This window comes from Necator americanus, chromosome II, assembly GCF_031761385.1.
Source record: "Necator americanus strain Aroian chromosome II, whole genome shotgun sequence".
Taxonomy (NCBI): domain Eukaryota; kingdom Metazoa; phylum Nematoda; class Chromadorea; order Rhabditida; family Ancylostomatidae; genus Necator; species Necator americanus.
The window spans coordinates 14273515-14287024 of NC_087372.1; the positions used below are offsets into that span (position 1 = coordinate 14273515).

At 41.8% G+C, this 13510-nt stretch overlaps 1 protein-coding gene across 2 annotated transcripts; it reads right to left on the reverse strand.

The window, feature by feature from the left end:
• Window positions 1–527: 527 nt before the first annotated feature.
• On the reverse strand, window positions 528–10886 carry RB195_017810 (uncharacterized protein; the record flags this gene model as incomplete). 2 transcript variants are annotated; one of them, XM_064184973.1, is made up of 12 exons in its annotated part: window positions 528–584; window positions 2537–2668; window positions 2724–2805; window positions 2866–2973; window positions 3051–3252; window positions 4800–4986; window positions 5039–5119; window positions 7985–8106; window positions 8162–8295; window positions 10344–10454; window positions 10657–10763; window positions 10878–10886. In XM_064184973.1, 12 exons carry the CDS (start codon window positions 10884–10886, stop codon window positions 528–530), a joined length of 1332 nt encoding a protein of 443 aa, XP_064040853.1. The 2 variants fall into 2 exon arrangements, with proteins under 2 accessions (XP_064040853.1, XP_064040854.1); XM_064184972.1 differs by lacking the exons at window positions 10657–10763; window positions 10878–10886 and having other exon boundaries at window positions 10344–10450.
• Window positions 10887–13510: the final 2624 nt, after the last annotated feature.

The following is a 13510-nucleotide window of genomic DNA, read 5'->3' on the forward strand; positions in this document are numbered from 1 at the left end:
GTAGGGGTGATATGTACAGTTCAGAGCAGGAACTACTTTGCGCAATGGAGACAACCGCGACAAACAAGAATTTGCAGCTATTACAAGGATGGAAAAAATTTCAATGATTTGTTTGTAGAAAATAGTAAGATAAAACCATTTTCAGATCCGTTGAATATTTTTAAAAGAATGTTTTTAGGCTAGAGAATTGAAAGCCAGTTGTGACAAAGTTTAAGGAACAATATGTTGACGGGGAACTACCGGTCAACGAGATGTGGAAGTAGAACTTAGAATTAGAAATTAACTTAAAATTAGAGGACATTAGAACGATATTGCAATCCCCTGCTTTTCTCAAGCAGCCGTGAAGGTTGCAACAAGCTGAGGAGAGAAATCAGCATCTGGTTTGTATATAGAAACTCTACTCAAAAAAGGAGAAAACTGACAATAAGTAACGCGAACAAATTATTATGGGATATGTTGAGCCGGAATGAGATCGAAGGGCGCTTGTGAATGTATCCGCCATTTTCTATCCTGATGTTCGCCAACTGCTAGACCTCACGAGCAATGTGATTCGACTTTTGGCGAATTATGCTCGGGCTGTTGTTCTGAAAAAAAATCACTGAAGAAAACTTACATGATGAATTGGTTGGCCAGCTGAATACAAGGCAGCATGTGAGGTGCATTCAAATGCGATGAGAACGCATCTCTAATTCCGCTAATCAACAGGAGATCACCTATATGACTGAATAACGGCTGTCGAATTGGAGAATTTGCGCGATTCCTCCGATAATTTCATTTCACACTGAAGTCAGACAATACAAAAATTTGTGACCAGGGGGCTCTATCAAGATAGCATCTGATCCAAATATCAGAACAGAACCACGTCAAAGCTTATGTTTAGGGTACATGTAGGAAAGTCGGAGTTAGCTCTCCAAATGAGATTTGAATAAAGGAAGAAGGCGATACAAGTATGCCTTAGCCTATCCAGTCGAGCGTGAAATTAAAGGCATCACCCTACGAATCCGAGATGGTACGGATTTCAAGTGAAGTATCCGTATACGAGATCGTAGATTATGGAGAGGTGGGTGATTCCGTCCATTTCTTGCTAATTGGTGTAAAAAACAGCCCAGAAGATGCGGCGTGTGCACACAGCTGGCACGCTCCAATCGAACTCGTTGTAAAAAATAGCGCGCCGGAACGCTCGAAGCCGTACCTTCCGGGCCGTTTTTTACGGCAGTTACGAAGAAATGGACGGAATCACCCACCTCTACATAATCTACGATCCCGTATACGAATGCTCCACCTGAAATCCGTGCCCACCTCACATTCGTGGGGTGATGCCTTTAAAAATGAATCAGTAACCAGTGCGATTTCAAGGCACAGCGTGCTCTGCTTATGTTCGGATGCTTTTTGATTGGTTCCCTCCGTTATGTCGCGTTTTCTCATTTCTTCTTTCTACGTGGTTTTTAATGTATATGATGACCTAACATCGGAATTTGGACGGCAGAATACACTTCAGCTAGCTTGATGGGGATGTGGTACAATCAACATTATCCACAGATTGAGCTGAAACTGCATCAAGGAATCTCGCAAAGCAGAACCATTGGACGACAACATCAAAAGTATGCTGCTGGACTTTCTTATGGAACAGATGAAGAGAATTGAGGATTCGGATTCAATGGATAGAGCAGAAGATAAAGGTAACACCGTATGGGGATGGGCAAGAATTAGAAGGAAATGGTTCGGAGAAGTAAGTGCAGGAAAGGATTGCCTTCTTCTCTAGACTCCGAACGATATCTGCGGAGAGGGCACTACATTTGGAGTTCTTTTTGTACTTACTACGGTAGAACCGAAATATGTTCGTAAGCTCCACATATGTGCTGCTGGATACTCTACCACTACTAGTACCGTGGAGGTAAAAAATGAAGATGACAGAGAGGGCCGACTGTAGAGACTGCTTAGACTGGAGTTTGGCACTTTAAGCCGAAAGAGTGACAAAACAAACAACTTCATGCAGTAGCGGATATGGTGTAGCAGCGGATGACACGTGGAAGACGTAAACACCTTCCCTACTTCTGGAGGTGTAATGAAAGTCGTTTTTGCTGGGTTAGTCACAGAATGAGGAGACGCTTTTTCCAAATTGTAGTGAAAGGAGGTGGTAAAAGAAGATCTGAGAACAGGTAGCGCTGAACCGGAGCTCTAATTATGAAATAGCGAATGATGGAGAGATTCTGTCGAAGATTTGAGTGAAGATCGAGCAGGTCAGGTTGGGCAGATACACTTAAGGATGACGCACTCTGGCGAAGATGCGGATAGCCGTCGTAGGCCGCAAGATCCGTTTGCTGCATTGTTCAAGTAATTCACATAATAAACCGAATCAATTTCTGGCAGGCAACCATAACACATCTTGTGAAATGTTACTGCCAATTTTAATTTTTAAATTACGATAATTTTTGAAAGAAAACATCGGACGAGTAGATGATACTCTGAAACGGACATATGACGCTTGTGTGACCAGCAGTTTTGAGGAACACCAAACTGCGGCTGAAAATCTTACTTGATCCTGACTGACAGTTGATGACTTCGGTGAGAGCTGCAGAAGCGACGGAGGACAGGTGACCTCGTCAAGTGAACCCGCTAAGCTGCTGCGATAAGACAGCGACTGGAGAACCCTCATCGAAGCCGACATCTGAAAATTGTCACCAATTGTTCAAAATGAAGTGGAAGAAATGATTTTGAGTCACCTGTTGTCGCAAATTGCGATGGACGTTGGATGGCGAAGCGGTGTGAGACAACGTTGATCTCTTCCGCCTCTCAGTTGCGTATCTGTAGCAGTGATTGAGAATTGAACTGAAGCGAACTTGAGTGTTTTCAAGTAGAGCTCACCTTATGAGACTTCGTAAATCCCTATTCATCGCTGCGTAAAATATCCAATTTCCAGCAGCACTCGCGTAGGTCAACCAGTTGGCAACGAAAATTGACCAACGCACAGTTCTGAAAACGATGATCGTGGTCGAGAGAATAGGGAAATTCTCAGGAACTTCCGAAGTGAGCTCTACCCTAACTATCACCTGAAGTCTGAGAAATTGTTGAAGTAACGAATTGTTGTGAGCAGCTCCGAGACGAGTCCTATGTCCGGCAGGAACTGGATCAGGCAAGATGGCAGCCAGCAGATCACATGAAATACGAACACTCGGATGATTGCGTTTGTCATTTCCTTCATGTAACGCGGTTCTGTCACAGCTGATTCCCTTGTGCGTGAGTGTGCAACCACTGGAAAGGTGGACTATTAATGAGATGCCGTTGTTGTTTTTTTTTTATTTTCGCTCAAAAAGAACTGCACGACTGAATTATCTTCCAATAAACTGCAGCAGCCCACAATAGATACGTTAACGGTATGGGTGGTGATCTATGACTGCTCGTATTTTTATCTTTGAACCAACAACTGAACGTAGCTTGTGGAAATCAGGTATTTCTTCGATCTGACACTGGGGATCTAAACACTTATACGAAGTTCTGCGGCGTTTTTGAAGTGAAGTGGATAATACTTCTTTGTTCTGCGTCAGAGCCGCAATAGTAACATACGGATCAATAACGAAAGCTCCTAGTTCCTCCTTCTTCGCAATCCTTTAATCCTTTCCTCATCAGGAATGTTCCGATTGGAAGTTCATATAACTAGAATTTCAATCCACCTCATGAGCGTTTCTTTTCCTCGTGACGTAACATTAACATTGTGCACCATTAATGTGTGTGACATTGTGATGTGACATAACATTGTGAAGGAACGAAATTATCCCTTTTGTATGATTTGTTAGATTTGTGTTTCCGACGTCTCTTTATCCATTAAGTTTAAGGAAAATAATTAGGCGAATACATTGTAAGCAATAAAAATGGATTTCTCTATTTTTTACTTGTAGTAGGTCGACGCGGTCATATGAAGGTAAGTTGAACATTTTTCAATCTTGTCTTCCATACACGACTAGTGCTCTCACGAGCACTTTTGTTTTCTGTGGAATTTGATTACCTACGCCTAGGATGTAACGCTGCCGACTTGCTTCCATCCCAAAATCCGTCGCGAACCGTGCGAATCCGTGTGGGTGGACAAAATTAAATTCGAGGATATCAATAAAACACAAATGAGGTGTTAGTTTCGAATATACTTCCAGGATTTTCTTTGACAAATGCACGTTCGTTAATTACTTTCACAGCTCCGCAATTTCGTTAGTTTTCCTAACATGCACACATGAGTGAAATGAATTCGCGTGGTCTCCCAATTAAATTCCTCAAAAAGGCTTCAATGAACGCTTTGAAAGTCATTCAGAAGACTCGCAAGAAATTTGTCCTTTTATTTAAAGGCAGCGTACCGTGAATCTGACGTGATGTGCTAATCCGCGGGAAAAGCTAGAGATGGGGTTGAAGATTGCGGGAACCAGGGCTCATCTCTTCCTGATCGTCGAAGAAAAAACGGCTGTGAAGACGGCGTTCTTGCCTACGAAGTCAGTTGCAACGTGCCTTGTGCACGCGCCGCATCCGCGAGCGAGCGGTTGACGACTAATGAGGTGTTCCCTATTCAAATAAAACCAATAAAGAGGCCGCTGAGGGGACCGGAACGTGTGGAAAGGTGGGCGTTCTAAAGTTTCTTGTAGGAACGAAAGCAAATTCCACACAGTTTTCTACGACGATTAGAAAAAGATGAGCGGAATCACCTGGGGCCCTGCAGTCTACGACTTCTCCAGCTTTTCCCGCAAATTCTCTCTCCACGTCAGATTCCTATGCTGCCTTTGAGCAAAACAGTGCCACAATTCTACTAAGGAACAAACCTCTCGCTTTCCGCTTGCTGAACTTTCTCCGTACATGTCTCACAATTTGACCATAATTAACTGAGATCGTGGTTAGATTCGATAAAAAGGCTATTGCTGTGAGGTAGGCGCCTAACCGCGGCAGCATTCGACCTCGGTACATGCGAACGCAGTTCAAACTGTCGGAGGAGGTCGCCACTGATTGAACCTGAACGATTTCTAATATTGATGAATTTTTTTCCAGCGCTAGGAAACGAAACCTGAACAAGTATGGCCACTATGACAACGCTGAGAAGTGCAAGCGCAATAAGTGGTGTGAGCCGGATGAAACGTTTCCGCACCTGAATTAGAATTAAGTAGAGGTAATAGACTTTAATAGTTTACTTCCACTGGTAATATTTCTCCAATTCCTCCACTTTCTTTCAGGTTCAGTTACTTACATATATCTGGGATTTCTCAATTTCTCGCACATTGATCTGGATGTGTCTCTGCATCATTTTCTTTACTCACAGTTGAGTACGTGGACATAAAACAGGTCTTTTTTTTCAAATAATTCCTGTTTGTTTTCAAATCCTCCCTCTGCCGTGTGGGACTGTTTAATTGGAAGGGAAAATAAATTAGTGCTTTCTTAGGCGCATATTCTCTTATAACAAGTACTACCTATAGCTAGGAGCGACGCAAATCTTTGTAGGATTTCTTTCCTTCTTTTCTTTTTTTAGTGTCATTATTGAAAGCCTCAACCCCATTTACTAATGTTCTATTTTACTGTTGCGTATAATGCATCTCTAAATCGACAAATTAACATCCGACATCTCGTGTTCAACTCTGATCGTAGCCCAAAGGCCGCTTTCGCGACCAGAAACAGTAACGGCGTCCATAGGTGACACTTTACCGAAGGACAACTCAAAAATGGTATGCTCCCCTCAGAGGCAGCAATTTTGACCTAAATGACACTCCTCACTATGAACATCGAGTTTGACTTAGTGGGGTTGATGGATGTTTTCGTAAAGATAACAACATGACTAAACATAACGAGAGAATCAGTTGAGTGCGATCATGAGAAAGGGTCACTCAGCTGCGTTTAAGGACAGCGCACTACGAATTTTAGGTTATTTTGGTAGGTAGGGTCAGGGGTGTGGTTTTCCCATTTTCGCTTTCCAGAAGAACGGCATGGGAAACAGTCTTGTCGCAGCTTTCGTGAACCTTACGACGCTCCACGTACTCAGCTGACGTACAAGCCGCGTCTGCGAGCCACTGAATTATACTCCTAACTCTATCATTCGTGAAGAGATCCCAATACCTTGCTATGCTGCTTCTAATGGTATGCTGCTTTTAATGGGGAACGGAACCGCACAAACGTATAGTAGGGTGAAAAGGACATGAATCACGTACGCAATTGCGTACGCAGCATCTCTGAAGACGCATCGGTGGAGCTTAGCGGCTAGAAGCGACGTGAAATCCTTGCTAGCACCACCCATCGCTGCAGTTTGCGACGGTCCCACCACGGCTTGAACTCCTGCCTCCACCGTTTCTCCGTTTTTTTTGAGCGCGTACGCAAATGCAAATCGCAACTACGCTCGTGATTCATGTCGTTTTCACCCAACTATAATCCCCAGTCCAACAGCTTTGTTCTGTTCGCTAAAAAAACTTGGATCTTTGACGTTAGCTTCCGATGCAAGAAGACCCTGATTCACAACATTTTGAAGTTTGATAAGTATGAAAACCCACGACTCACGAATTTCTTGGAGTTTAAGGCTTTTGTTAGTCCTATCTCTTGTGCATGCTATCCTGTGATGCAAAAGAAAAGAGTATAATAAAAAAAAAAACAAGTGTGAGGTGTTATCATGCGTCCGCTATTGTTTCAAAATCTTTTCAATTTCAAATTTTTCAAATTTGTTCTTTCAAATTCTTTTCTCTATGGAATCGTGAATTGGTTGTTCATGAAAAGTGTTTTTTTCAGAATTTTTCTTAGCTTTTGTTTGTTAATTTAAAAAGCAGCGTGGCTGTCATGCTGTCATTCTGTTTGTGGTTCTTTGTTTCCTTAATTCATGAAAAAAGACACCATTGATTGATCTCTGGCAGCTACAAAGTTAGACAAATTCGACAAAAATGACTCTCGAATCTGAGTTTTTTTGGAGAGCAGGATTTTCGTGGCAGCGTTTGTTGCCATGAATTTCACAGCCACTCGAAACCTTTTGTTTTTGTGGTGCAAAATTCCGTAAGCGGTTACTTGCGCGGCAATGCGGGTTCCAACCACTCTCAACTGACTCGTTAAAATCCAGAAAAGCAAAATGTAAAGCAACCGCTATCATTGTAGCGCAAATAGTGAGTGGCTTTGAGTCCGAAAGCGAAGTTGGGTGTGAATTCCACCGTGCAAACTCAGGAAGCGGTAAATTCCAGGGAAGCGCTTCATGGAAATCTCAGATTTTATTAACCGGCCATGGCGGACGTTGATAGCCGATGAAATTGTACGCATAGCAGTTTTTTCATTCGCCTCTGCACATGTTCAAACTGTGTGGAAACATTTGTACAATATGCTGTTATTCGTACAAAATAATTGCATGTGGGAATAAAATCCAACAAAAAAGCTGGATAAATGGGAGAAAAAATAAATAAACGCCTATGAAAGCTTAAGTTTTCAGGAGTGTCTATGGCCGATTGTTGAAACAATGATTGGCGCGCTGGCTTGCCACGGTTGAGGGACTGCGTTCAAATTGTTTTCACTCTGTCACAGAAGTCACGGAGGCAGTGTGTCGCAAAATTGACGATGTTGGGATCTAAGGACGAATATGTAGAGGTAGGGGTGTAGTCCAGAAGAGTGAGCATCATACTCGGCTCTCTCTACTTTTCCTGAAAAAGAACATGAGAAACAGCGTTGTGTGATGCAATCGCACTGACGATACAACACATTACGCGACAGAGGGCGGGCGATCGGGTGTCGTCAGTGCAATTGTTGGAGAGACCCGAACATCGTGAATTTTCTGTCCAAACCTTGAGTGATAAGAATTGTCTGAGGTTCCATGTTTTCTGTTTTTAGATGGAGAATGTTATTGAGGTGAGGTGTTTTAGGGTTCCAAGTCATCAGTAACTGCGATTGCAAATCTGGGAGCCATCGGAAAAGTGGTCATTAGTCATCAAGCGCCAACACGTCCTGTTTTCCACTCACATCACGAGAGAACTCAAACGACTTCCTTCGTCTCGCTCACCTGACTGCAGAATGGTTTCCGTATTGTAATGTACCGTTCTATACTAATACACGATAAGAGAGTAAGCGAAGCGAGTTTCACTGCCTGTTCGATGACGAACATCGCTCGACAACTATTTGTGTCTGAACGTAGAGTCCATTAGTTCAAGTACAGAACACTGAGTGAGCAGAACTATACCAAGCATCAAATTTGGCAGCGTCAGGTAAATGGTCCTCACCAGAAGAACCATCAGAACCGTGAGGTCGACGATGGCAAGCACGGATATGTAGGCGCGGAGACGGTCTGACGGCGAACTGTGCCTTAGCAGACCTCTGAAACACATGTGAATTTCTAAACAGTAGAGTACATTGGTTGCTTCTACTCAACTCTATGGAACTTTATTATAATGATTCAGAAGCAGTACGTTTTACATAACCAGTTTTTCTTTTGTCTACACATAATTGTGTAATGCGTGCTATCTGGAAGACTTCTGCATCATTTTAAAGATCTTCCTACTGGTACATCATTATGATTTTTATCATTGCAGTCATTAACTCTTATTTTTACTGGGTAGATGCTGGGAAAATCGCAATCAGAGCTCATTCACCTCATTACTGAGTGACGATCGTTAAATGCAAAGGCCACTGAAAAGTCGATGACGTTGAATGTTCTATTAATGACTATGGGTTTTGACCTACGGAAGCAGGTCAGATGGCACCTTGTTTATTACTAGTGGAATTACTACACAACAAACACATTATTATTGAAGTAATGCTGGCGGTCTTGTAATTCTTTGACCCGGTTCTTACTCTACTCTTTTGTTGGATGGTAACTTGTGCTGCGATAAGGTGTTTGGGAGGATTCCTTGTCTCTGACTTTTCAGCTTCCGAAGAAGGAGACTAGAGTAAAACGAACAATATACCGTTAACAATTATTCTTTTGTACAGCTTCCTCAAAACTAAAGGAAAGGATTCAATTCAGCATAGGAAGTCAGACTGTATCGTTCGTTCGTTCAAAAGCCTCGTCAGTGAAGATATCAGCCTCAAGAGTGATCCCCATTTTGGAAGACCCTCCACCAGTGAATCGTGAGGTGAACTATTCACGCTGTTGTCCCAACCCCTCCCCACCCTTCGCGATCTCCATCTAACTCTAGTATTCGATGAAAGAAGGAGGGTATGGCACTCCGGAACATTATTATTGGAGCAGTCACAACTTCTGTCCCGAACCATAGCCTGTGAAAGGGATTCTTCAAGCGCCAAATCGTAATCTCAAAGACAGTGGTTAACCTCAGTATCTTCTATCATAAACTACCAAAATTTGTTTTCATTAATTATAGGCGAAACAACAGGTAAGATAAACTGCAGTAGTGAACAAAACTTGAGGACAAATGCAATTTTCACATGACGCTACCGAATAAAATTCGATGAAACTTGGACCATACATAGAAAGAACTGCTACAGTATAGTAGAGAAGGTAAGTGAAAGAAATACGCAATCAGACTAACTGAAATGACACTTCTATTTATTTAGAGATAAGAATTGTACTGCAGTCACCGTAATTTATGACGATCTCCTGGACGTTGTGTGGAGGGATGGAAGGAAGGGGGAAAGGGTTGTAGCAGGTCGGTAAGAGATCCCGCTGTCTGCACAGTCCACTCCAGTGCCAAACGGGTCTTTCCGGCGTCGATAAATTGGTACCAGGCTTGTTTGGGAGGATAAAAATACTGACTTGACACATCGGCCAACCTCTGTGTAGGCCAGTTACAAATTCGTAAACATCAAGCGATTCTGAATCGATGCGAACCTGGTGGCGCATCACAAGCGGATTGATCTACGCCAGACACTTTATCCTTCATTCATTATTCCCTGGACGTTGTAGAGACGAGACATGGTAGTAGGGTGTGTGGCCATCACAGACGGCAAAGCATGCTCTGCAACGTGCTCCCATGGTGGCCACAAGGCTGGTAAGCAGTTCTCGAGAACGGCGCTATGGTCTATGTTCACGATGTAGTGACGCTCACCTCACTCCATGTAACATCCAGCTTTCTGTACACGACCGGAGGACCCCTGGGAAAATACCCCCGCTCTTTTATCCATGCACAATGTTGCGTTACTTCACCTACAGTGAATCTACGGTTTGCAAAACCTACAGTTTCGCACAACAGCACAGTTAGGGAGCACTGTGCCCGCGAAGCATGCGTCGAACGATATCTCGGTATAAACTGTTTACCAACCAACTGGTCAGGCCAACAAATGACTATTGATATCACATAAGGATTGACTAAAACTCTCTTAACATGAGGAAAAGACATATTCGCATCAGTTGTACAAAATAATTAATATTAAAAGTGAGAGAAAAAAAAAATCCAAATAAAAAAAACCTCGGCTTCCGACTCCGCGCTATCGAGCATACCACCCAAATATTCCCGAAAATACCAGTAATAACAGTGACTACGTAGATCGAAACAGCAATAGTGAATGCCGGCATTCGCCTACAGAAGTAAGTTGGTAAAAATTTTTGTGAAAAAATGTAATAATTTCGTCTTTCAAGAAAATCATGGAAATGTTGTTCGATTCGACATTCATGAATGCAATACACGATATTCTACTTACTCTTATTTTTCTATGCGTCATTTTCCACAATTTGCGCTCTTTTTACTTTGTGAATTGAATCTTCAGTTAGTTAAAGCTTACCTGAAAATTATCTTATGGAAGAAGCCGACGTGCGGCAGCTTAGCAGCGCATCGCCCTAGTAGCAGAAGCAAGTAGGCAGCAGAACTAGAACGAATTTCAACGGAATCCTAGACGAGATCCCGTAAATCTTTGGACCTCCAGAGAACAGCTTCTTTTCGGTTTGTTACCTAAATCGGGTATTTGAATGAGACATTCATGAGAATTCTTATATTTCGTTGTACCGAGTTCATCAACTGACACTTCTCAAGGTAAGAAAAAATTTTGGCGTAAATATAAACATAAACATGAGCAATGTTGAAAATCAAAAAAGAAATCAAAGCCTATAGAGGTATAGGTCGAAAATAAAGCGCATTTTCAAGGGAAAATTGTACCGTAATCTACTGTAGAGCCAGACAAGCAACAGAAAATACAATTATTTCGAATACGACATGTTTTCTAATACAGTACTGAGTGTTTCAGGAGGTTTGTGATTTTGGAAACCGTAGTAAGGAAGAAGGGAGGAATTTTGGCAAATTTGTACATTCATTCTTTAAAAGGTAACTGAATATGAGGGTTCTGGTAGTTACCGTTAAACTAAAGACGACACCAAATGAGCCTGAAAGTAACGCACGTTCACCTCGGGGAAGAAACCGAACATGATGACCTCTAGCAACTTTGCTGCAGAGATAGTTACACCTAATTTGATAGTGCACTGAGAATTGAGAGAGAAGGAGAGTGGAGGTAATCGCTCCACTCGAATCAGTATGTGAACTTTGCTCTGAAATGAGAAAGTGAGCTAAGAAGAAGCGTTTTCGCGGAACCATCTATGAGCTACCGCCCAAAGAAATATGAAATTGCAGATTTCTTATGTAAATATTCGTAAAGTTACACGTCCTTCCATACAAAACACAAACTAGTTACTGTTGCTGAAGTGTTATTATTCTTAACATTATGAGAGTGCGGAGTGAGGGTTCGGCTGCTCCCAATAAACGCCCTTTATCTCGTCTATAATGGGCAATGGGTTCAATAGAGGAGGGTACAAATGGGCCTTATAAAGTCCTAAGGTGAGGATGATGATGAGGGGAGAAATAAAGAAATGACGAAGATAATGACGATCGAAGAAATACATAAATAATTACAACGGACAGAGCAAGAGTTATGAATCGATAGGAAATCCCACAAGACTACGAAATGGTTCTGTTGTATTATTTTATCCGGATTTTGAGGTACGCGACTTCTCCATCAATAACACCCGAAGAGTACTAGAAAGCATGCACAGTGCACATGGTGATATGCTCTGTAACTCCTACGTTGTTAGAATTAAGGAAGTACGTGTCTAAGAGCAACCTACGCCAGGGTCAACGGAAATGAAAGATTAAAAACAAACAAGGAAAACAAAAATCGGAACAGGAAAGATAGAGAAAGCCGTTCAATCAGCTGTTTTGTAAATAAGGTTCAATTTCAGCTGTTCAGGATCTGGAAGGGGAGCTCGCTATAACGTTAGCTCAACGTAATTCAATTCTTTTTTTTAATATTGTGTAGAGTAGACCTATATGTAAGTCGAAAGAAGAAAATCAATAGGCCGATGGTGCATGTTGTAATTTATTATAAGGATCATAGAGACTGATAGTGAAGGTATTTCCGACCTTCTGTTAGACCTCACCATCTTCCCTGAGGGGGTGCTGTTTAACTTCGCCCAACTATTGTCAAAATACACGGATCCTCCGTCTATCGGAAGACGCCATCAAACCCAAAAATGACACAATTTTTTAGTCACTCTATTCATCTGTTTGAGATCGAAGTCAGCACAACAGTGAAATCATTTTATAGGTACTGGTAAAGTCGCACTGATAAAAAAACACGATTCTTATTGATGCGACCGCTCTTGTTATCATAACAGCCCAGAATTTCGTGCAAAAACTTCAATAAAAAGTATTACAATAATGCAGCTACCTTTGTTCCTTCACAATTATTTTCAAAGGGTTTTCCAAAGAAAAGATGTTCACATTAGTTTACCAATTTTCCAGACGGTAAGAGTGTAGTGGTAGTACGGGTGCTGTTACTCCACGATCGATCAATGGTTCGATATTACCGTAGTGCCCATTAAGCCTCTCATCCCCCGGTGCCGATAAATACGAACCAGTCTTGTCTGGGAAGATAAATACATGATTTGATTCCTCAAGTCACTGTGAGGGCTGGCTACACTTAAACGTCAACCGATTCTGAATTAAAGTGTACGTGATGGCGCGTCCCAAGCGGATTGATCATCGCCAGACTCTTTGTCGATTAATTTTACATTTTTTTCAAACTCGCCTCAGTATCATCTAGTTTTTATTCGTCCTGATTTCAGTTTGTTCTGACATATATTTCATCATTACTACAAAGATAAGGTTATTTAAAAATGGATGAGCCGATGAAAAAATCGGCGTGAAAAACCATTGGCGTTGAAATCGGGTGTCGCTCATCTTCAAGACCTTACTTGCTACTAAATGAAACATCCTGAGTACGGTAACATGAGATACGTATGAAGTTCACATTGACATCTTCTTTTTTTCTGCACAAGCACCTACTCACACACACATACACACATACATACATACATACATACACTCTAATGAGAATGATAGAAATGAGGTCATAACTACCCCTTTTCCCTCAAAAACCTCCGTCATCAAGTTTCTTTAATCGTGTACATCCTTACGTAAAAACTAAACTAACTAATAAACTAAAAAAAAGACTGGCCTAAACCCTGAGAGTTGTCAAAAAGCCATTTAATATGACATTTACTAATGTCGAAGCGGAATGGACTGAAACTTAAGGACTCCTGTTCGCTGAAATGCAGAATAATCCATATTCTTCAACCAAAAAGTGCATT